The following is a 22,104-nucleotide window of genomic DNA, read 5'->3' as shown; positions in this document are numbered from 1 at the left end:
GACATCATTGCTCGTGTGTTACTATTCATGTATGGGTAAATTAATTTTGAATGACTAACCTATGTGAGAAACTGTACATGAAAATTACCTTTACTTCTCTAAAGCTTTTTATTTATATATTTTTTAATATGCGGGTAAAAATTTGCTCCTTTTACCATTCTTGGGGGGAGGGGGGCAATGCTTTAGTTAGGTCATCTGCTGTGGGGGGGGGGGGGGGTAACTTAGGCCAACCAGTCATGGGCCTTTTAGACAACACACAGCAGGCTTTTTGGAGGTCACTACTCCAAATGACCAGTGGTCAAGGTTTCTTTTAGATTTAGGGCTAGTTGTCACATGTTGCAGAAAAGTAAAATAAATAGAAAGCTTTGGAAGAATTATTGTTTCTTTTCTTGCCTATTGCCTGGTTCAAGAATAGTCTGCCAAAGCCCTCGAGTACTCTTCTTCGATGCATAGCAAAAGTTTGAAAGACTATTTATTGAAAAAAAAAAAAAATCAAATAAACCAGGTGGTGCTGCTCCAGGCAATTTTGGTGTTTAGAGTTTGAAATGCAAAACCTTGCGCACATTTTTAAATAGACAAACTTTAAATGAAGATAGAAAGGTGGATCTTGATCAGATTTTTTTTTTCTTCTTTATTTTTAAGAAGCATTTTGACTCATTGTAACAGGTCAAAGATGAGGACTCGAGGGCATTGGTTGACTACGCTGGATCCAGGAAAAAGGTAAGAAAAATCATTTTTTAAACAGGCTTTTCCCCACCTCCATCAATCTATGCAGTGGTCAGCTGTAGCATTATTATCAGTGTCTGTGTCTTACCTGGACTCAAACTGAGAGTTTGTTCCTTCTCCGGGGTCTACTTGTGGGCTTATATTCTATCTAATAAAGGAGCACATTTCTCAAAGCAGATGTTTACAGAAGAATTCTTCAGGTTGACAGTTGCTTATATGATCCATTAGAATTCCAGCTTCTCTGAAGAGTACCATGGGAACTTTGAAAAGTGAACAATGGCCTCCCAAAGAAATGCTCTTTCTTAAAACTAATTTACAATTTCTTTTAACTAGAACACTGACTACCCTTCTTTCTTAACAAGAGGTACTAGGACATTTGACTTCCACACTGAAGCTAATATGTTATATTCCAAATACTACAGCCAGTAGGACAACGTATATGTGGTTTAAATGGGACTCCACTACCCCCCCCCTCCCCTCCCCCCAAAAAAAAATCACTATTCAGAAGATATGTCCCCAAAGAAAACACAAATGCATTTAATTATGCACTTTTCCACTGGGGGTATATCTAAAAACAGCTTGCAAAAGATGCATAATTTTTCAGTCCGCACCGTGAAATACCCCAATCTGAGGTTTCTCTTTCAGAAGCCTCTGTGCTAGAGCCACAAGTGCAGATAGGGATGGTTATGGGTAGATCAGGTATTTCATTTAACCATGTTTTCAAAGACAAATCTTTAAAAACTTTAAGTATACATTGGGTAAGAATTATGAGGACTGTATTGTACATGTATTCGATCAATAGGCAGTGAGAGATATGTGTATGTTCTAGAGAACAGAGGAGTGAAAGCAGGTGTAGCAGAGTGAGAGATTATATGATAGATTATCACAATGAACTATAACGGTGTAAATTAGATTCACTGAAAGATATAGCTGTGTAAATTATTCAGGATTATTATGAGAATTCACTTTAAGTTAACTTTAAATGTAAGGTCAAAATAGTCAAACTGGAAAAATTGCAGGACACTGGGTAATAATCCCAAAATAATGGGACAGAACCACAAATACAGGATATAGTCCCACTGAACCGAGGACAGTTGGGTGTCATGGATATATATTACAGAATAGCTGGAGAGAGATCATTATTACAGGCATAGGCGTGCGCACGGGGTGTGCCGGGTGTGCCTGGGCACACCCTAATCCCCGTGGCACGCCTATGTATTGAGTCCTGCAGGAACAGCGTTCCTGCACTTTTATTTGAGCAGGAACGCTGTTCCTGCAGGCACTCAGCTCCCCCTTCCTCACCCTATGTTCCCCCTGTCATTGGGGGGGGGCAGGTGGTGAAGGACCCCCCGGTCAAGCGCCGGTCTCCACTCAGCCGCGGCGAGGGAGCTGTGTGCTCTCTGCTTCCTCTCGCCACGCGCTGTTTGCTGATGCTGGGAGCCGGAATATGACGTCATATTCCGGCTCCCAGCTACAGCAGACAGCCCGCGCGGTGAGAGGAAGCAGAGAGCACACAGCTCCCTCGCCGCGGCTGAGTGGAGACCGGCGCTTGACCGACCCACTGGACCCCAGGGACAAGTCCACGCCAGCACTCCAGGTAGGGAGGCTGGGTGGACATTTTTTTATTAAAAAATAATAATTTGTATGTATGTGTCTGTGAGTGATTGTGTCTGTGAATGTATGTATGTGTGTCTGTGTGTATGTGTCTGTGAGTGAGTGTGTCTGTGAATGTGTGTGTGTGTGTCTGTGAGTGATTGTGTCTGTGAATGTATGTATGTGTGTGTGTGTCTGTGTGTATATGTCTGTGAGTGAGTGTGTCTTTGAATATATGTATGTGTGTGTGTCTGTGTGTGTGTGTCTGTGAGTGAGTGTGTCTGTGAATGTATGTATGTGTGTCTGTAAGTGTGTCTGTGAATGTAGGTGTGTGTCTGAGAGTGTGTGTGTCTGAATGTGTGTGTATGGGTGTGTGTCTGTAGGTGTGTGGGTGTCTGTGAATGTGTGTGTGTGCACGCGTATATATGTGTGTCTGTGTATGTGTCAGTCTGTGTGTGCACGCATATATATATATATATATATATATATATACACACGTGTATATTATTTTTTTTGGGAGGTGGGAAGTGTTCCCACACTTTATTCCCCAGGACTTCACCGGAGATCTCCGGATCTCCCCTGTCGGTTCACGCAGAGTCGGCGCTATCTGAGTGCCGGCTCTGCTCTAAGCCTCCATGGGCTGGCGGGGAGATCAAAGATCTACCTCACCAGCCCACAGCAACATGGAGGGAGGCAGTAGAGGACCCGGGGAGCTCTAGACAGCAGCTCCGTCAGGTTCCTCTCACGAGATCTGAGCATTGCCACGGCAACACTCAGATCTCGCGAGAGTTAACTCTAGCCCCGCAGGCTAGAGTTCACTCTCCACTGGACCACCAGGGATGGCACATGGCAGCAAGGATCCCCCCTCCCTATATAAGGTAGGGAGGGGGGATATTTACTAATCTGCCCCCACCTCCACAATCCCTCCAAACATACAGCCCGCACGCTCACACACACAGTACACTAACCGCTCCCTCACAAACACACAACACCCTCACACACAGCACACTAACAGCACCCTCACAAACTCACACAAACAGCACCCTCACAAATACACGACACCCACACACATCACACAAACGGCACCATCACACGCACACATCACACAAACAGCACCCTCACACACACAGCACCCTCACACAGCACAGTAACAGGACCCTAACAAACACACACACAAACACCCTCACCCACATAGCACACTACCAGCACCCTCACACCACCCTCACACAGCACACGACCAGCACACACATACACAGCAGTGTATGTGTGTGTGTGTATATGTGTGTATGTATGTATGTATATATATATATAAATATATATTACATATATACACATGCGCCGTGTGTTTGTGCTTTAGGGTGCACACCCTAATGCAATAGGCTGCGCACGCCTATGATTACAGTGTATATTATAGAGACGAGTGAGAGATAGCTGTGTATATTATAGAGACGAGTGAGAGATAGCTGTGTATATTATAGAATGGAATAGAGTGAGAGTTAGCTGTGTATATTAGAGAATGGAATAGAGTGAGAGATAGCTGTGTATATTATAGAGAAGAGTGAGATATAGCTGTGTATATTATAGAATAAAGTGAGAGATAGCTGTGTATATTATAGAGACGAGTGAGAGATAGCTGTGTATATTATAGAGACGAGTGAGAGATAGCTGTGTATATTATAGAGACGAGTGAGAGATAGCTGTGTATATTATAGAGACGAGTGAGAGATAGCTGTGTATATTATAGAATGGAATAGAGTGAGAGATAGCTGTGTATATTATAGAATGGAGCAGAGTGAGAGATAGCAGTGTATATTATAGAGACGAGTGAGAGATAGCTGTGTATATTATAGAGAAGAGTGAGAAATAGCTGTGTATATTATAGAATGGAATAGAGTGAGAGTTAGCTGTGTATATTATAGAATAAAGTGAGAGATGGCTGTGTATATTATAGAGAAGAACAGGAGTGAGAGATAGCTGTGTATATTATAGAAAAGAGCAGAGTGAGAGGTAGCTGTGTATATTATAGAATAGAGTGAGAGATTGCTGTGTATACTATAGAATAAAGTGAGCGATAGCTGTGTATATTATAGAATAAAGTGAGAGATAGCTGTGTATATTATAGAGAAGAGCAGGAGTGAGAGATAGCTGTGTATATTATAGAATGGAGCAGAGTTTGAGATAGCTGTGTATATTATAGAATAGAGTGAGAGATTGCTGTGTATACTATAGAATAAAGTGAGAGATAGCTGTGTATATTATAGAGAAGAGCAGGAGTGAGAGATAGCTGTGTATATTATAGAATGGAGCAGAGTGAGAGATAGCTGTGTATATTATAGAATGGAGCAGAGTGAGAGATAGCTGTGTATATTATAGAGAAGAGTGAGAGATAGCTGTGTATATTATAGAATGGAATAGAGTGAGAGTTAGCTGTGTATATTATAGAATAGAGTGAGAGATAGCTGTGTATATTATATAATAAAGTGAGAGATAGCTGTGTATATTATAGAGAAGAGTGAGAGATAGCTGAGAAGAGCAGGAGTGAGAGATAGCTGTGTATATTATAGAGAAGAGTGCGAGATAGCTGAGAAGAGCAGGAGTGAGAGTTAGCTGTGTATATTATAGAGAAGAGCAGAGTGAGAGATAGCTGTGTATATTATAGAATGGAGCAGAGTGAGAGATAGCAGTGTATATTATAGAATGGAATAGAGTGAGAGATAGCTGTGTATATTATAGAATAGAGTGTGAGATAGCTGTGTAAAGAATAGAAAGAGATAGCTGTGTGTATTATAGAATGGAGCAGAGTGATTATAGCTGTATATCCTATGTAATATAGCTGTGTATATTATATAGGGGTGAGAGAGATGGTGTATATTTTAGAGATGTGCGGAGTGATATATTAATATACACGCACAAATCTGTCACAGACCTCTGTGTGTATTATGGAAAGAAGCAGAGGAGAAGATAGCTGTTTACAAACTTGAGAAATCCATGGTGAGATGGCTTTGTAGCACTAGAATTAGCCATGTAGGTTTTATCCCTACAATGTAACCTTAATAAGTTCACACTTTCATCCTGGTGAGGTCATGCACATCTAATTATTCCTTCTTTTTCTTTTTATTTCCCCTTTTTTCGGTCCCCCTCATGTGATCGCTCTCCATCCTCTAGAAGAAATGTGTACTCCTATTCATACTATCTGTAAGTACCTACAAAAGCAGCACCCCTTTATTCCCCTTAACACCTATCTCACATTTCAAGAAGTACAAGGAGATGTTACTTGGTCTAATAAGGGTAGCTACAGGGAGAGTTATATACAGGGTTATGGGGAACAAAAGGGTATATGGAGTAATAGGAGAAGATATAGAGAGAATTACATAGAGCTACAGGAGGAGTTATAGGGAGAAGATATATGGAGCAACAGGAGGAGTTATAGGGACGGTTATATGGAGCAATAGGAGGAGTGTTAGGGAGGGTTATATGGAGCAATAGGAGGAGTTATAGGGACGGTTATATGGAGCAATAGGAGGAGTGTTAGGGAGGGTTATATGGAGCAATAGGAGGAGTTATAGGGAGGGTTATATGGAGCAATAGGAGGAGTTTTGGGGAGGGTTATATGGAGCAACAGGAGGAGTTATAGGGAGGGTTATATGGAGCAATAGGAGTTATAGGGAGGGTTATATAGAGCAGTAGAAGGAGTTATATGGAGGGTTATATGGAGTAATAGGAGGAGTTATAGGGAGGGTTATATGGAGCAATAGAAGGAGTTATAGGGAGGGTTATATGGAGCAGTAGAAGGAGTTATAGGGAGGGTAATATGGAGTAATAGGATGATTATAGAGAGGGTTATATGGAGCAGTAGGAGGAATTATAGGGAGCAATAAGGAGTTATAGGAAGGGATAAATGGTGCAATAGGAGATGTTATAGGGAGGGGTTATATGTATCAATAGGAGGGGTAATAGGGAGGGCTATATGGAGCAATAGAATGAGTTATAAGAAGGGCTATATAGAGCAAAATGAGGAGTAATAGGAAGGGTTATATGAAGCAATAGATGGAGTTATAGGGAGGGCTTTATGGAGCAATATAATGAGTTATAAGGATAGGTTAAATGGACCAATAGGAGGAGTAATAGAGAGGGTTATATGGAGCAACAGGAGGAGTTATAGGGAGTGTTATATGAAGCAATAGGAGGAGTAATAGGGAGGATTATATGGAGCAACAGGAGGAGTTATAGGGAGTGTTATATGGAGCAATAGAATGAGTTATAAGGATAGGTTAAATTGAGTAGCAGATGTTATGGGGAGGGTTATATTGAGCAATAGGAGGAGTTAGAGGTAATTACACGGAGAAACAGATGGAGTTATATAAAGGGTTATATGGAGTAAAACGAGGGGCTATATTTAAAGGTCAGAGATATTGGAGTGTTTTAGCTATGTAGGTGGCAGCATTATATGGAGGGATTTTGGGTTATGTCAACTGTTGGAGTTAAATAGAATGGTTATATTGAAAGAGCTGTATACTGAAGAGTAGGAGTCATTGTATGGATTTAATGATCTCAATGAGTCCTTATTTCCATTTCCTTTCTGGTAAATCCATTTTCTTCTATGTTTATCATTTGTTTCCTACATATAATCTCACTAACTCAGGCCAAACTCACCATGCTATAATTTCTCCATTGGTATAAGTGATTCATCACCCCTAGTTGACAGGCATTTTGTTTTACAAAACACTCTAGAACTAATAAAGGAGATGATGTAACAGTTTGAGAAGAGCAGGAAGGTGACAAAATGAAGGGAGATATGAGTAGGAAGGATGAGATGAGAGACAATTATTAAAAAGAAAGATTTGATTCTAAATGTCTTGCGAGGTTAATATTTGCATGTTTCTTCCTGGTATAAGCAAGCTTCCTAGTATATTCTTAACAAAGATGCACACTGTGGTTGTTAATAAAATAATTGGTCTCATCCAATAATTAAATATTCTCTGTTCTTCCTCAAAAACCTAGTACATCTCCTACTGTCCATCAAAGTGACGCTCCATACCAAACTAATTCAAATTGTCCACGTACGAGCATGATTGTTTAGGAGCCCCATCCTTCACGAGTCTTGAGATCTTGAAATATGAGTATCACAGAAGAAGTGGTGCAAGCTTCAAAGTGATCTGCTCATTAATCTATTCTTAAAGAGATGTTTTGACCACATCTCACAATTTATCAGAACTTATTTGTGTCTGACAATCAAAACAGGATTTAAAAAAAATGGATGTCAAGGTTGAACTTCATGGACATTAATCTTTTTACAACCTAGACAACTATGTAACTATGTAATTAAAATGTGTCAGACATAAATTATCCCTACAAAAGGGATTGCAAAGTCTGGATAATCACATAAATGAAAATGATATGATAGTGAAATACATTAACTAGCATGGGCAGCATGGCCTGTATGAACTTTCAACTGCACGTGACTACTTACTTATCACTTTTTTGAGATGTACTGTTATTTTAATGAGGTAGAGTAAGTCAATGTTGTCTCTAGCCCAGGGGTAGGCAACCTACGGCACTAGTGCCATGCACGGCACTCGAGGTGTCTTTGCACGGCACTCAAGGCTGCTAGAGCCAAACGCACTCTGGCCTATCAGGAGTCCCAGTAAAACTTCAGATATCTGCTAATATGAAGAGGTGGTGAAGGACAATCTTCAATTTATGCATTGCAGCACATAGAGGAAGTGATCTCAGATCACTTCCTCCCAGCACTTGTGAATGGGAATCCACACTGTAGTAGAGCAGCCCTCGACAGCTATCGCAGCTCCTGTCATTGACCTGTAGCTGGCCAGCCTGGTCCCCACTGGAACCCACCCACACTGCTAGATATACACAGACCTGCAGAATAAGCCTCCCCTCATACAAATAATATGAACAGCCCCCCCACACACACACACACCACACAATCCCCACAAACGCAACACCACTAACAATCACACAACCCCACATGCAGCCTCTCATGTGCAATACCCCAAACAGCCCCCACACACACAATTCCACAAGCAGCCCTCATACACAACCCACATTCATATGTATCATACACGATACCATAAACTAATAATGAACATATACAATATAAAAGCTCATATACGCACAAATACAACGATACAAAGCAATAACAGTAAAAATAACACAAGCAGAATACGGCAGCATACACACAATTTAAAAAAATAGGATCGGCACGCTACGGGACATCACAATCCTATATCGGCACAGTGCTGCTAAAAGGTTGCCTACCCCTGCTCTAGCCTCTTGACTATTACTCGTTGGTAAAATAAATTGACTATTTGGGTGAGAAGTAGACTACATCTGTCTTTGTTAATTCATGTCTGAGATGAAAACCAATATGGACTCAAATGCATGTTTCTTACACCTGATGATGTGACGTTGGATTTCTACTGTCAGTATGTGTCTTAGACACTTTGTTCTATGTCTATAGGAAACTGGCCAAAAAGCAAAAGGAGTCCCAAAGTGGATCACAGAGAGAGATGGGTCTTGTGGCTTCAGATAAAAGTTCCAGCAAACTGAGTTCAACTCGAAATGAAGACACCTTCTCAAGTTGTCAGGACGTGAACGGATTCAGTGAGAGCAGCATGGGTAGAGGGGGATATTGCTTAATGATGCAAGTGATGGAGAGCGAGTGAATGGCAATGCTAGAAAAGGGTCTCTTCATGTAAAGCTAATGGAAGATTCACCCAGTTTAAATAACTGGAAGATAATGAATGGGAGAAGTATTCAGCTAATTATATTGACTGAAAATGAGTGGGCAAAATTTGCACCCAATGACATAGACAAAGACCAAGAGAAAACAGTTCCCTAATTAGAGTAGGGGATAGAACAATATAATGAGTAACCCAGTGAGGCTAAGAGACAATTATAGAAGCTATTGTTTAACTTAAAGGACCACTCTAGGCACCCAGACCACTTCAGCTTAATGAGGTGGTCTGGGTGCCAGGTCCTTCTAGGGTTAACCCATTTTTTCATAAACATAGCAGTTTCAGAGAAACTGCTATGTTTATGAATGGGTTAAGCCTTCCCCCTATGTCCTCTAGTGGCTGTCTCATTGACAGCCGCTAGAGGCGCTTGCGTGCTTCTCACTGTGATTTTCACAGTGAGAGCACGCCAGCGTCCATAGGAAAGCATTATGAATGCTTTCCTATGTGACCGGCTGAATGCGCGCGCAGCTCTTGCCGCGCGTGCGCATTCAGCCGACGGGGAGGAGAAGAGGAGGATCGGAGGAGGAGAGCAGAAGGAGATCTCTCCGCCCAGCGCTGGAAAAAGGTAAGTTTTTACCCCTTTCCCCTTTCCAGAGCCGGGCGGGAGGGGGTCCCTGAGGGTGGGGGCACCCTCAGGGCACTCTAGTGCCAGGAAAACGAGTATGCTTTCCTGGCACTAGAGTGGTCCTTTAAGATATTAAGAGGCAATAAGAGGACAATATTTAATGAGAGTACCTGGTTGAGAATGATACATGATGAAGTATCTGAGAGACATTGAAAGAAGTTCATAACCATGTTGATAAAGATGGGAATTGGAGTATGTGTAAGTGATGTGAGAAAAGATATCTCAAGAGGCAAAAAGTGGTTGAAGCTTACACCCAGTTAGAGTGACTGAGAGGTTATGAGAAAGATTGTGCACCTAAGAGAGTTACTATGAAGCAGTGCAAGCTTATGTTACCGAATAATGTGCCTGAGAGGTAATGAAAGAGATGGTTCGCAAATGAGACTGACTGGTAGAATCTTCTATCCAATGATAGTGACTAAGAGAATCTGCTATCCAATGTGATTGACTATGGGAGCAAGAGAGAGACTGTTAATCAACGGGATTGACTGTTATCCATTAAGAGTGATTGAGACCAGTAATGAGACTGTTAATCTCTGAGTGAATTGGATAGAGTTTGAGAGAGACCATTCCACAAATGTCTGAGAGTCGATAAGAGAAACAAAGAAAATTAACTAGACTATTACCCAATGGAGATGTATGAGGCATTGAGAAACCATGACGTCCAAAAAAAGTGACTGTAAGCTCATGTATGAGATAGTTGCCCAGAGGGAGTGATATAGAGTCCACATGAGAGAGTGTTCCTCTTTTTACATCCCTTTTAACAACTATCCATTTGCCTTTCTCAATTTATTTGGGAAGAATAGAATGGCATCTGGTAACCTTTACAAAAACTGTTCTGATAGTACACAAAAACTTTTGACTTGAGCATTCACAGTATATGTAATTGTAAACACATGAAATGCACCCAGTGAAAAGAATAAAGAGTCAGTTTTCGTGAATCAGGTACACATAATCCTCAACAGGCACACTGAATTTTAAGTACATTAAAGCAAGTATGCTCAGAAAGCAGCTGCAGTTCTAGAATATTGATATTCACTCCACAGTAACAACATTGCATAGTTGAGAAATCTTTTGTTGAAAATTCTCCCATATGCGGATAGGCATTTGTTACCAAATACCTTAGTATAGATATGAATTGGGCAACTGTGCCACCAACCTGCAAAGCCACTTTTGTAGAGTTGTCATTGAATTTGAACTTCAAGTGAAGACTAAATGTTCTGTATAACTCAGTCAGACATTGTCTTACAAGCCCACCAAAACGTGTATTATAACCTTAAAATATTTGTGCAAGTCTCTAAGAGACACAATATTCTGATGACTACTTGCTGGGGGTCAATTTAGCAATCCCCATGGAAACTAACTGAAGTTCCTGCTAATTTCTACCAAGTAGAGATTTGACCAAGAATTGACCTTCAAAGTTCATCCTTACTGTACCAATCTCACTGCGTGGACTTCCTCAATGTGCCTGATTTATGTTCTTATCTGTCTCCCTGCAGGCACCTCCTCTCCCTGCTCCTTCTCCGTACAAAGCAAAAACCTGCAGGGAAAATCCCTGCTCAATTCATGCTATTCAGGTAGGACCATGCATTCGGTGAGGTGGTCCTTATTATGATGCATAATGACTTTGTAGTGAATGAGACCATCTTCTAATGAGTGTTGCTACCACTCTAAGGGCGACTGACGTGACAATTTGTGAACCTGACTTTTTAATTTAGGGGGTGAGAATAGTGAATGTGACAAATGAATACTACTTGAGGATTGAGTGAGGAATCGTAGAGTACAGTGAATGGGTGCGTGTCTGGTACTTTGATTGCAGTGACTGGAGGGACTGCTAGTAAGATTAATAAGCGTTTGCAAACAGTTTTACTCGCACTTCAATGAGTGAAAGATCAAACTCAATGAGTGAAGTAGTAGCGTAATGGAGTGTACAATTGGTAATACTCAAACTGCAATAAGTGAGGCTAGCCGCAGCGTCTCGGTGTGATATTAGCATTGCAAAAAGTGAAGCTGCCATTACCTTAAATGAGACTAGTTACGGTAATAAGAATGGAGTTGAATCGAGTTCTGGCATTTCAGTGAGTGAGACTACCACTGCAAGAATGATGCTCATGTTGCAACAATAGAGATACAATATCCATGTTATAATATCATTGGTAATATCCAAGACTGACAACGCAAAGAGTGATATTTGCAATGCAAATGGAACCTAGCATTACCAAGAATTAGATTAACATTTACGAGCGTCTGTTTTTAAAATGAATTAGGGATACATACCCCTGGGTGAGCGTTCCTAACGTTATGTGAGCATGATTATAATGAAAAACAGGTGATTGAGACTGACATGTAACTAATAATACATAAGGTAAGAGAGAATGCCAGAATGAGGATTATATGAAGATAGTTGTATTGTGTAATGAAATTTTATAGATTTTAGTGAGTGATATAGATTTGTCTGACCAGTTTTGTTCTGTGTTTCTCCTTCCTCCCTTTTCTTGTCATTTTTGAAACGTCCTCTGCTGCTTCCTTCCGCCAGTCTCCTCTGACACAGTGCCCTCCTCAACTCTTCTAGGTAACATAGTCATTCCGCGCAGACACCCCACTGTTATGTGTTTGTAAACTATTGACTATTGGCTAGGCTCTTGCTGGTGTCTTCGTAGTGCCAGACCTTCTTTAGACCTGTCACTGGTCTACGTTACCCACTCACCAACATATCATACAGACAAAGTGACAATCTCCAGCCAGATAGGGTTAGAAAGCCCTTTGTAGTCCGATTTAAGATAGCTCTGCTTGAGCACAGATTTTATTAATTTAATTACATTCCAAAACACAAAATGTGTCATCTTTAAAACATCACACACCTTTTTCAATTATTATATGATATATGCATATAAAATACATTTTAAGAAATTTACTTGTATAGCCGTCTGAAAGGGAACTCAGTATTACAAACAAATCCCAGGCTTCTTTTGCAATATCCTGGCCATGAGGCCATTGATATTTTAACAACAGCTTAGCAGGCACTGTTTGTCTAAGACTATATTACAATGTTAATAGGATGGCTAATGAAAACTGCCAGACTGTGATGTTTAAATGACTAAAATTGCCCCTTGCTGATTTTAAGTGAAAGCTGATTGCCATTTTGGAGTCACAAAAAAGGTTTATCAACTCATGTTGGATAAAAAAAAAAAAAAAGATGTATGAAAGACTGATCTTGGTGGACTTTTAACCCTGTATTATGTAACTATGTTGCACGACAAGGTGGTTGTGAAATTTTAATATATAAAGGTTGAGGCACTACAGGATATTACATTTATTTTAAATGATAAATACATTGATCATCCACAACATTAAAACCACTGACAGGTTAAGTGAATAACATGGATTATATTAGTCAGCACGTGAACAGACAGTTCTTGAATTTCATGTTTTGGATGCAGGAAAAATGGTCAAGCGAAAAGTTCTGAGTGACATTGACAAGACCAAATAGTGATGGCTATATGACCAGGGCCGGTGCAAGGATTTTTGCCGCCCTAGGCAAAAAAATTTTTGCCGCCCCCCCCATATGTCCAGCCCACCATGTGACATCACAATGCCCCGACCATATGCTCTGCCATATGGGCCAACGCCAGTCTTCACAAAGTGTCTTATCTGAAAAGACAGTGTGTTTACATTAAAAAGCCTACAGGCACAGGCTATAGACACCAGAACCACTACATTATGCTGTAGTGCTTCTGGTGACTATAGTATCCATTTAATGTGAGGTAAATTAGAGATTAGTGCCACTAATAATATATTGGATTGCCTACTTACCACCAGATGAGGACAAGAGGCTGATGATGGGCTCAGTCTGGCTCCACAGGTCTGGTGTAGAAGAGGCTCTCTGGAGACTGTTTTTAACAGTGCTCACAACAATTAACGAACAGGAAGCAGCTCCATTTTTTAGGGCCCCTTACACAGCTCAAGGTCTGGGCCCCCAGGGGGCATATGCCTACAATGCCCACCCATAAATCCACCTACATGGCCCATCCATGAGTTGGGGATGTTTTATGTGTGCAATTTGTGTAAGGGATGTAGTGTGTTTATAGGGGATGTAGTGTGTGTTTGCGTGTAAGGAATGCATTGTATGTTTCTGTGTGTGTGTGTGTGTGTGTGTGTGTGTGTAAGGGGTGCAAAGTTTGTTTCTGTGTATGTAATTGAATGCAGTGTGTGTCTGTAAGGGGTGCATTAATTATGTAAGAGAACGTAAGGGATGAATTGTGTGTTTCGGGTGTGTCTGTGTGTGAGTAGGAATGCATTGTATGTTTCTGTGTGTGTGTGGGGGGGATGCATTGTGTATGTGTGTAGTGTAAAAGAGAGGGTTTGTGGGGTAGGATAGGGACTGAGATGGGAACAGCTGTCTTTTAAAAAAAAAAAATTCATAGTGCTCTCCCCTCAATTATTGATTTCCCCTTCCCTTCTGTCCCTCTGTGTTCTCCCCTTCTGTCACTTAGTGCTCTCCCTTGGCCCCCTGTCCCTCTGCAGTCCCCCTTGGTGGTCTTCTCACTCCCCCCTCCCCCCTTAGTGGTCCTCCCTCTCCCAAACCCCTTAGTGGTCCTCCCTCTCCCAAACCCCTTAGTAGACCTTCCCCTACTCCCCCCACCCCCTTAGTGGTAATCACCCTCCTCCCCTCTCCTTAGTAGTCCTCCCTCCTTCCCCCCCTTTGGTGGTCCTTCCCCCCCTTAGTGGTCCTTATCCCCCCTCCCCTAGTGGTCCTTATCCGCCCTCCCCTAGTGGTCCTTATCCCCCCAACCTCCCATAGTGGTCCTTATCCCCCCTCCCTCCCCTAGTGGTCCTTATCCCCCCCTCCCCTAGTGGTCCTTATCCCCCCCTCCCCTAGTGGTCCTTATCCCCCCTCCCCTAGTGGTCATTATCCCCCCCAACCTCCCATAGTGGTCCTTACCCCCCCCTCCCATAGTGGTCCTTACCCCCCCCCTCCCTCCCATAGTGGTCCTTACCCCCCCTCCCTCCCATAGTGGTCCTTACCCCCCCCCCTCCCTCCCATAGTGGTCCTTATCCCCCCCTCCCTCCCATAGTGCTCCTTACCCCCCTCCCATAGTGCTCCTTATCCCCCCCTCCCATAGTGCTCCTTATCCCCCCCCATCCCTCCCCTAGTGGTCCTTATACCCCCCCCCATCCCTCCCCTAGTGGTCCTTATACCCCCCATCCCTCCCCTAGTGGTCTATACCCTCCCCTCCCCTAGTGGTCCTTATACCCCCCCTCCCCTAGTGGTCTATACCCCCCTCCCTTAGTGGTCCTTATACCCCCCCTCCCTTAGTGGTTCTTATACACCCCCCCTCCCTTAGTGGTCCTTATACCCCCCCTCCCTTAGTGGTCCTTATACCCCCCCTCCCTTAGTTGTCCTTATACCCCACCTTAGTGGTCCCTATAGCCCCCCCCCCCCCTCCCTTAGTGGTCCTTATACCCCCTCCCTCCCTTAGTGGTCCTTATACCACCCACCCCCTTTAGTGGTCCTTATACCATCCCCCCCTTTAGTGGTCCTTATACCCCCCCCCTCCCTTAGTGGTCCTTAACCCCCCCCCCCTTAGTGGTCCTTAACCCCCCCCTTAGTGGTCCTTAAACCCCCCCTTAGTGGTCCTTAAACCCCCCCTCTCCCTTAGTGGTCCTTAAACCCCCCCCCTTCCCCCCTTGTGGTCCTTAAACCTCCCCCCCCCCCCCCCCGTGGTCCTTACCCTCCCCTCCTGCCCATGTAGCGTGGCCGGGCGGCGCGGAACGCGGGACAGGAACCATTGTTTCCTGTACCCGGCCGCCGGAATGACAGGAAATGCTCACTGAGTGAGTACTTCCTGTCATTCCGCCGGCGGCCGGGTACAGGAAACAAAGGTTCCTGTCCCGCGTTCCGCGCCGCCCGGCCACGCTACATGGAGAGACCAGCAGGAGGGAGCGCTCTGCGCTTCCCTCCTGCCGGTCCAAAACCCGGCCGCCCTCCACGCAGCAGTGCTGCTCCGCCTGGGGCTTGCTAAAGCGCTCAGGCGGCGCAGCATGAGGAGGCGCAGCGGGGACAGGGATCCGGCGCCCCCTGGTAAGTTGCGCCCTAGGCGGCTGCCTAGGTCGCCTTACAGGTGGCGCCGGCCCTGTATATGACTGTCAAAGCATCTCCAAAACAGGAAGTCTGGTATGCATTGGTTAGTACCAAACAAATGTGGTTCATAGAAGGAACCAGCTTCAGGGTCATGCGTGCCCAAGGCTCATTGATGCATGTGGACAGAGAATGCTAGCCCGTCTGGTTTGATCACACAGAAGACCTACTGTAGCTGAAATTGCTGAAAAATGTGATGCTGGCCATGATAAAAATGTGTCAAAATACACAGTGCTTCACAGTTTTCTGCATATGGGTCTACGTAGTGCTTCACATGGGGATGAGAGCATCAGAACTGGACCATGGATGACCAGGTGCATGTGTATCATTTACCTGAGGAAGAGATGGCAGCAGGATGCACTATTGGAAGAAGGCAGGCTGGTGGAGGCAGTGTTTTGCTCTGAGCAATGTTCTGCTGGGAAACCTTGGGTCCTGGCATTCATGGGCATGCTACTTTGATACATACCACCTACCTGGAGATTGTTGCAGACCATGTACAACCCTTCATTGCAATGCTCTTCTCCGATGGCAACGGCCTCTTTCAGCAGGGTAATGCACCCCATCACATTGTAAAACTATTCTAGAATAGTTTGAACTTGACAAAGTACAAGGTGTTGACTTGGCCTTTAAATTCCCCAGATCTCAATCTGATTAAACATCTGTGGGATGTGCTGGAACAACAAATATGGCCCATAGAGGCCCCACCTCGCAACGTGCAGGACTTAAAGAATCTGCTGCTAATGTGTTTGTGCCAGGTATCACAGGACATGTTCAGAGGTCTTGTGGAGTCCATGCCTTCAAGCATCAGAGCTGATCTGGCAGCCTCAGGGGGACCTACATGACATTATGCAGGTGGTTTTAATGTTATGGCTGATCAGTGTAAGCTCCCATATGTGCATAAAAAGCATTGTTGGGTATGTATATAGCACTTAATGTTACCCTTTAAATATTCTTCCACATAGGAATTAAGCTTTGTATCCTTGTCCAACAGACAAACCCTCTTTTACTGCTGTTTGACAGTGTCTGGATTATTGAGTGTTACTGAAGACTGTGTTTGACATGCTTGGGATAAACCAACCAAAGTCTAGCACAGGCCAAATAAACACGGTTTGTTGCTTATGTGGGCCGCAAAAAAACAAACAAACAAAAAAACTTCAAGTTTCATACAAGCGTAGGTTTATTTTGAAAAGTACATTACATTATGACCACACAAAACAAGGTATGAGGAACTGGATAAAAAGATCCAGATATAGCAAAAAAACATCAGACAAAAATAGTACTCACAAATGCAGCAAAGCCTCTCACTGCTGCTCAAACAGTGACAATCCACAGTACAAATCAAACAAATAGAGGCTGCGCAAAATGTTGCTATGTGCACAAACAAAGTGCTACCAAAATTTATTGGAGGACAGAATAATAAACAGACGTTTCGGGTACAACCCTTTTTCAATGCCCCATGTCCCTCAACCCCATATGATACACTCACCCTTTAAATACAATAAACAAACATCCACAGCCACCCCCCTCTAACAAACATCCACAGCCACCCCCAAAGAGGGGTGGCTGTGGATGTTTGTTTATTGTATTTTCTGTATTTAAATAGCGAGTATATCATATGGGGTTGAGGGACATGGTGCATTGAAAAAGGGTTGTGCCCAAAATGTCTGTTTATTATTCTGTCCTCCAATAAATGTTGGTAGCACTTTGTTTGTGCACATAGCAACATTTTGCGCAGCCTCTATTTGTTTGATTTGTACGGTCTCTTCTGTGAAGGTCCAATCCAGTGCTTCTCATAGAGGAGCATTGGGGGCCTGCTGCACGCACATCCAAACTATCCCATAGGAAATCATTGCATTCAATACTTTCCTGTTGGCTTCCTCATGATGTGACGGAGTTTGACTCAGTCAGTGCAGAGGAATGGCTTCTAATGGCTTTCACCTATAAAGGCAGGTGTAGGTGTAGAAGTGGGTTTGACCATGCAATGTAAACACTATTTCTAAAAACAAAACAAAAAACTGCAGTGTTAAAAGGGGCCATTGAGATGATGTGGTCTGTGTGACTTCAGTCTTCCTTTAATTCACTTTCTCTGTTTGAAGCTGGACTACAAATAATAGTTGTTGGACTTGAGATAACTGCCAATCAGATCAAAATGTCCAGAGGTAGTAAGGCGGTTGCGAAGGAGGCAGGTCCTCCTTAATGTATCAAGAAACCCCAACACCCATATTGATTTCTTCACAATATTTTCCTCTTTCACAGACAACAGCCATGTAGAGATGAACCAGCCTACATTAACTATACAGACCCATCCATACAGGACGTGTGAGCCACTTGAAATGGCATATCCCCGTGGACAGCTCCAGCCAGCCATCAGAGTGGCAGACCTTCTTCAGCATATAACCCAGATGAAAAGGGGACAGGGCTATGGCTTTAAAGAGGAGTATGAGGTAAGTGGAACTCTGGATTTCCCTCTATAGTCCCTTTTTTATTATTATTGTGCATCCTTCCTCTCTATTGTATTTATTAAAGGACCACTCTAAGCACCATAACCACTACTGCATGCGTTAATTGTTATAGTTCCAGGAGTGCCCTGATGCCTCCTCCCCCAATGTAATAAGTCAAACTGTCTGTCAATAGTTTGACTACGTATCTGGGGTCCTTCTTGTTCTGGTCACCTCCTCCATTGAAAGCTGGAACCTTTCTTTTCTGAGCTAGCCCAGCAGCGAAGGACTTAGCACACTAGTTGAGCACACTCAGTTGCATTGGAAGGCTCTGCCTAAGGGAGTTAATAGAAGTTCAGTGCAGGAGATTTCGGGTCTCCTGGATGCTGCGACCGGCTCCATCTCCATATGCACAACATATGTTGAGTGCGCTTTTAAAACTTTGACATGCTCCATTAAAGATGACCTCCTGTTTCTTTTTAAGGTATTATGGAGACCATGCATACAAATAATAATTACATGCAGATTTCGCTTATTTGCTGCAGCTTCTACAGGGACCAGGATTCAGAAGACATTCCTCAGTCAGTCGTGGTCCTCCCACTGTTTTCAGTGAGAGTACTTTGCATATTCCATATATGTAGTTCAGCGGTCGTGAGTAGTTTTATTCATGAAAAGACATAGTGAAACTACTCTGAAATCTTCTGGAAGTTCAGTGCAGCTTATTAAACCAATTCAGCAATGATTACTATTCGAGGAAATGCATATCTACAGTAACAAACATCTATAATTATTCAGCGTATGCACAGTGTATGGGCCAGGATCCCAAACTGGATGTCCTGCTATAATCAGCGAGTTCTCTTTTTATCTGCAGCAAACACATCATACAGTTCATCATATTAAATCCTAGGCATTTGTCCACAATAAACAAAAGGATTACATCTCTGGAGTACATCTGCATTCTTATTTAAAGGAACATAATATACTGTTTGGAATACAAATGTGCATTCCTAACGCAATAGTGCCCTGTTGGTCCATGACCCCCACCTGTAGGGAGGAAAATAGGTAGTTTACTTACCTTTCCACCCTTGCAGTAGCAGTCATCGCAGCTCGTCCTGCCTACTTGGTTAATTCCATAGGAAACTATTGGTGCACATGTGAGGCAAAATGCTACACCTATTAGACGGTCACTCGGAGACAATCTAATTGAAAAGGCAGAGTTTCAGTCTGCTATGTCATTGGTAGCACCTCTAGAGGCTGTCTGAATGGCAGCCACTAGAGGATTTAAACCCTGCAATGAAGACACTGACGTTTTGCAAAAAAGCATTGTTTTCAGCTGCAGGGTTAGAACAGGAAGGGTCCAATGACAACAGCTTATACAGTTATCTAAGTGCCTTAATGTTCTCTACCTGCTCCTAGCGCTTTAATTAATCTACTGCCGACAGACGCAACTGATACCCCCACTATCACTCACCAAGCAAACACACTTAATGCGGACACATTTCCCTAGATTCGCTGATCACCCCCCCCCCCCGTTACCTCAGAAGTTTGGGGTATTTGTTTCCTCAGGAGAATTTGGCCTTAATTCAAGGTTTACACTAGTGGAACCCACATACGTGCCTTAACACATGACTGACCACAATCTCACCAAACGGCCCAACCTCCTTTGTTTAACAAACTCCTTATTCGAGAAGACGCTTGTTCTCTGTATGTCAGCTCCTCAGAACCACACTACTCCTTTGCTTACCAACTCACCTGACATCCCTGACTACCAACATCTTTCTTAAAATGTGCAGTCACTCACATCTACCTTGTGATGTGCTTAGTTTACCCATGATTTACTGATGCTGATGAAGCATAGTAAACCTGGCTGTTATAACAATGCACAACAAAAGAAAAGAATAAAAAAAAAAAAAAAAAAGGAGGATTACTCTATAAAGCCATCCATATAATTCTGCCTATTAATTCATATAACTCCTATAACACCTCCTATTACTCCAAATAACTCATTGTAGTGCCTCATTTTAATTCCTATAGCCCATATTGCTTGATGCAGTCTCTTTGTATTAATTTAAATATAATGTTTCCTTTCATTAATGCAGTTTGGATATATTAAGCCTACGAGAGCTGCACTCATTGTAATAGTTAGGTACTGCTTCTATATGTTCTCTGTACAGCCCCCTTTAATGAATGCTTTATATCTGTGTCTGTAAATTACGATTAAATGTGGGCAGTATCTTCTTGCTGTGCAATTTTCAATAAGCCCAAACCCTGAAATTTGTGCGCCATCCCCTGCTTCCCCATATTTAAACTTATCTATAATTCTACCTATTCACATCTTTTCTTGAAACTCAGTGAGGCTTCCATCTGAGGTGAAAGCTCTCCTACTCACGCCACCCCCCATTACTGCCCTTTACGCCTTCTCCCATTCCTGGCAAAGTCACTCTACCTCCTGCTGGTTTCTCTTCCTATGAAATGGTAATTTAAATGCCACTATTCCTCCCTCGCTCTTTTCAAAGGTTAATCTCTGCTAACCGGAAGCATTAGAATTCAGGCTCTAGGCTGTCATTAAACTAGTAACACAGCTAGGGGCAGTGATTGTCCCCAGTCTGCTCGATAAGAGCCCATCTCCTCTCCATTAGGACTGTTGAGGGCGATTTGAAGCTGCCCTAGGATAGAAGCCATTAAAAAAGCAAGCCGAGAAAATGTACAGAGGTTAACCTGCTCTGTCCTGGAAAAGATGCACACACTTTGTCTACCCATACTTGTCTTTTTTTTATTGTCCAACTTCAATCCACAGGCACCTTTATCTGTAAGATCTCTGCAGAGATTCTCAGAGCTAGGCAAGTGACGGATTACTCTTGACACTGCAAATGTTTGTGGACTACATCTCCCATGATGCTGAGCCAGATTCATATCCCTATAAGTACTGGGTTCTTCCTACTGCGGTTTACTGGATTACAGGTCCCACAGTTCTCTGCCAGTTTGCGGCTGGCATTGGATTAAATGAGTTGCTGCCAGAAAAATCAAAGACTGTAATCAGTTTCTTTTTTTAAAAGGGGTGTTCAGTAACTTTAACCCTCAGTTGTCCCAACATAACTTCGTATAGCAAATCCCCTCATTGGTAAGGAGGAATAAATGCCAGAGATTTGAATGATAAAGATTATCCCAAATCAGAAGCTTTAAATGAGGTAGAAAATGAGCACCATGGGAAATGTAGTTCCCATATACAGATATCTACAGTTCCAATTCCACTTGTTTCTTGTTGTCTGTTGCAATGCAGCAATATTTTATTTATTTGTCCCCCTTTCTTCATGTGCTTCTAACATTGTGCTATCTCCTTCCAGTCCCCCTCTTTGTGCTATGAAGACCCTTTGTGATCTCTAACTCTGCAGCATGTTCTGGCTGTCAAGGAATTTGGGAAGCGATTTATCATGTTGAAATAATTTTATGACCCACTTACCACTTTACAAAAGCTCTGCAAGATCAAATACAAAAAAATAAATCAAGCTGTAGTTTTAGCAAAGTGGTATCAGAGAGGGTTCATATGATGAGCTTCACAGTGATGTACAAGCATGGAGTAACATGAAAATGCAACGCAACCCTTCGTCTATACAACATAAAACATGAATGTAAAAAAAATATTCACAACAGTTTTGATGTAATAACTTTAAAGCCCCTTGTAGAGATGGAAGAATGTTCTTCTTGTTCACATGTATTGGTCGGGTCCTACTCTGTTAGCTTCAAATGCTTTGGAATTCCTTTACAGTCACGATGATCTCTTTACATTTATAACGTTCATTGTTGGTGTTTCTACGTGGGATTTGTAAATAG

The 22,104-nt window shown here is 42.7% G+C and overlaps 1 protein-coding gene across 13 annotated transcripts in view; it reads left to right on the top strand.

The window, feature by feature from the left end:
• The window catches only part of PTPRT (protein tyrosine phosphatase receptor type T), a 262,100-nt gene that overhangs the window by 202,527 nt on the left and 37,469 nt on the right, over nucleotides 1–22,104 (top strand). For 2 of the 13 annotated variants that reach the window (XM_063455668.1, XM_063455673.1), the window contains 6 exons: nucleotides 643–720; nucleotides 5,485–5,514; nucleotides 8,798–8,940; nucleotides 11,196–11,273; nucleotides 12,233–12,268; nucleotides 18,092–18,279. In XM_063455668.1, coding sequence (XP_063311738.1) covers nucleotides 643–720; nucleotides 5,485–5,514; nucleotides 8,798–8,940; nucleotides 11,196–11,273; nucleotides 12,233–12,268; nucleotides 18,092–18,279 — 553 coding nt within the window. Of the gene's footprint in view, nucleotides 1–642; nucleotides 721–5,484; nucleotides 5,515–8,797; nucleotides 8,956–11,195; nucleotides 11,274–12,232; nucleotides 12,269–18,091; nucleotides 18,280–22,104 lie in introns of all 13 variants that reach the window. The other 11 variants (XM_063455680.1, XM_063455677.1, XM_063455679.1 and 8 more) reach the window with 8 other exon arrangements.

The sequence above is a fragment of the Pelobates fuscus genome, chromosome 5, assembly GCF_036172605.1.
Source record: "Pelobates fuscus isolate aPelFus1 chromosome 5, aPelFus1.pri, whole genome shotgun sequence".
NCBI lineage: Eukaryota > Metazoa > Chordata > Amphibia > Anura > Pelobatidae > Pelobates > Pelobates fuscus.
The sequence above is the reverse complement of the archived record's forward strand: the minus strand, read 5'-3'. Positions and strand labels throughout refer to the sequence as shown.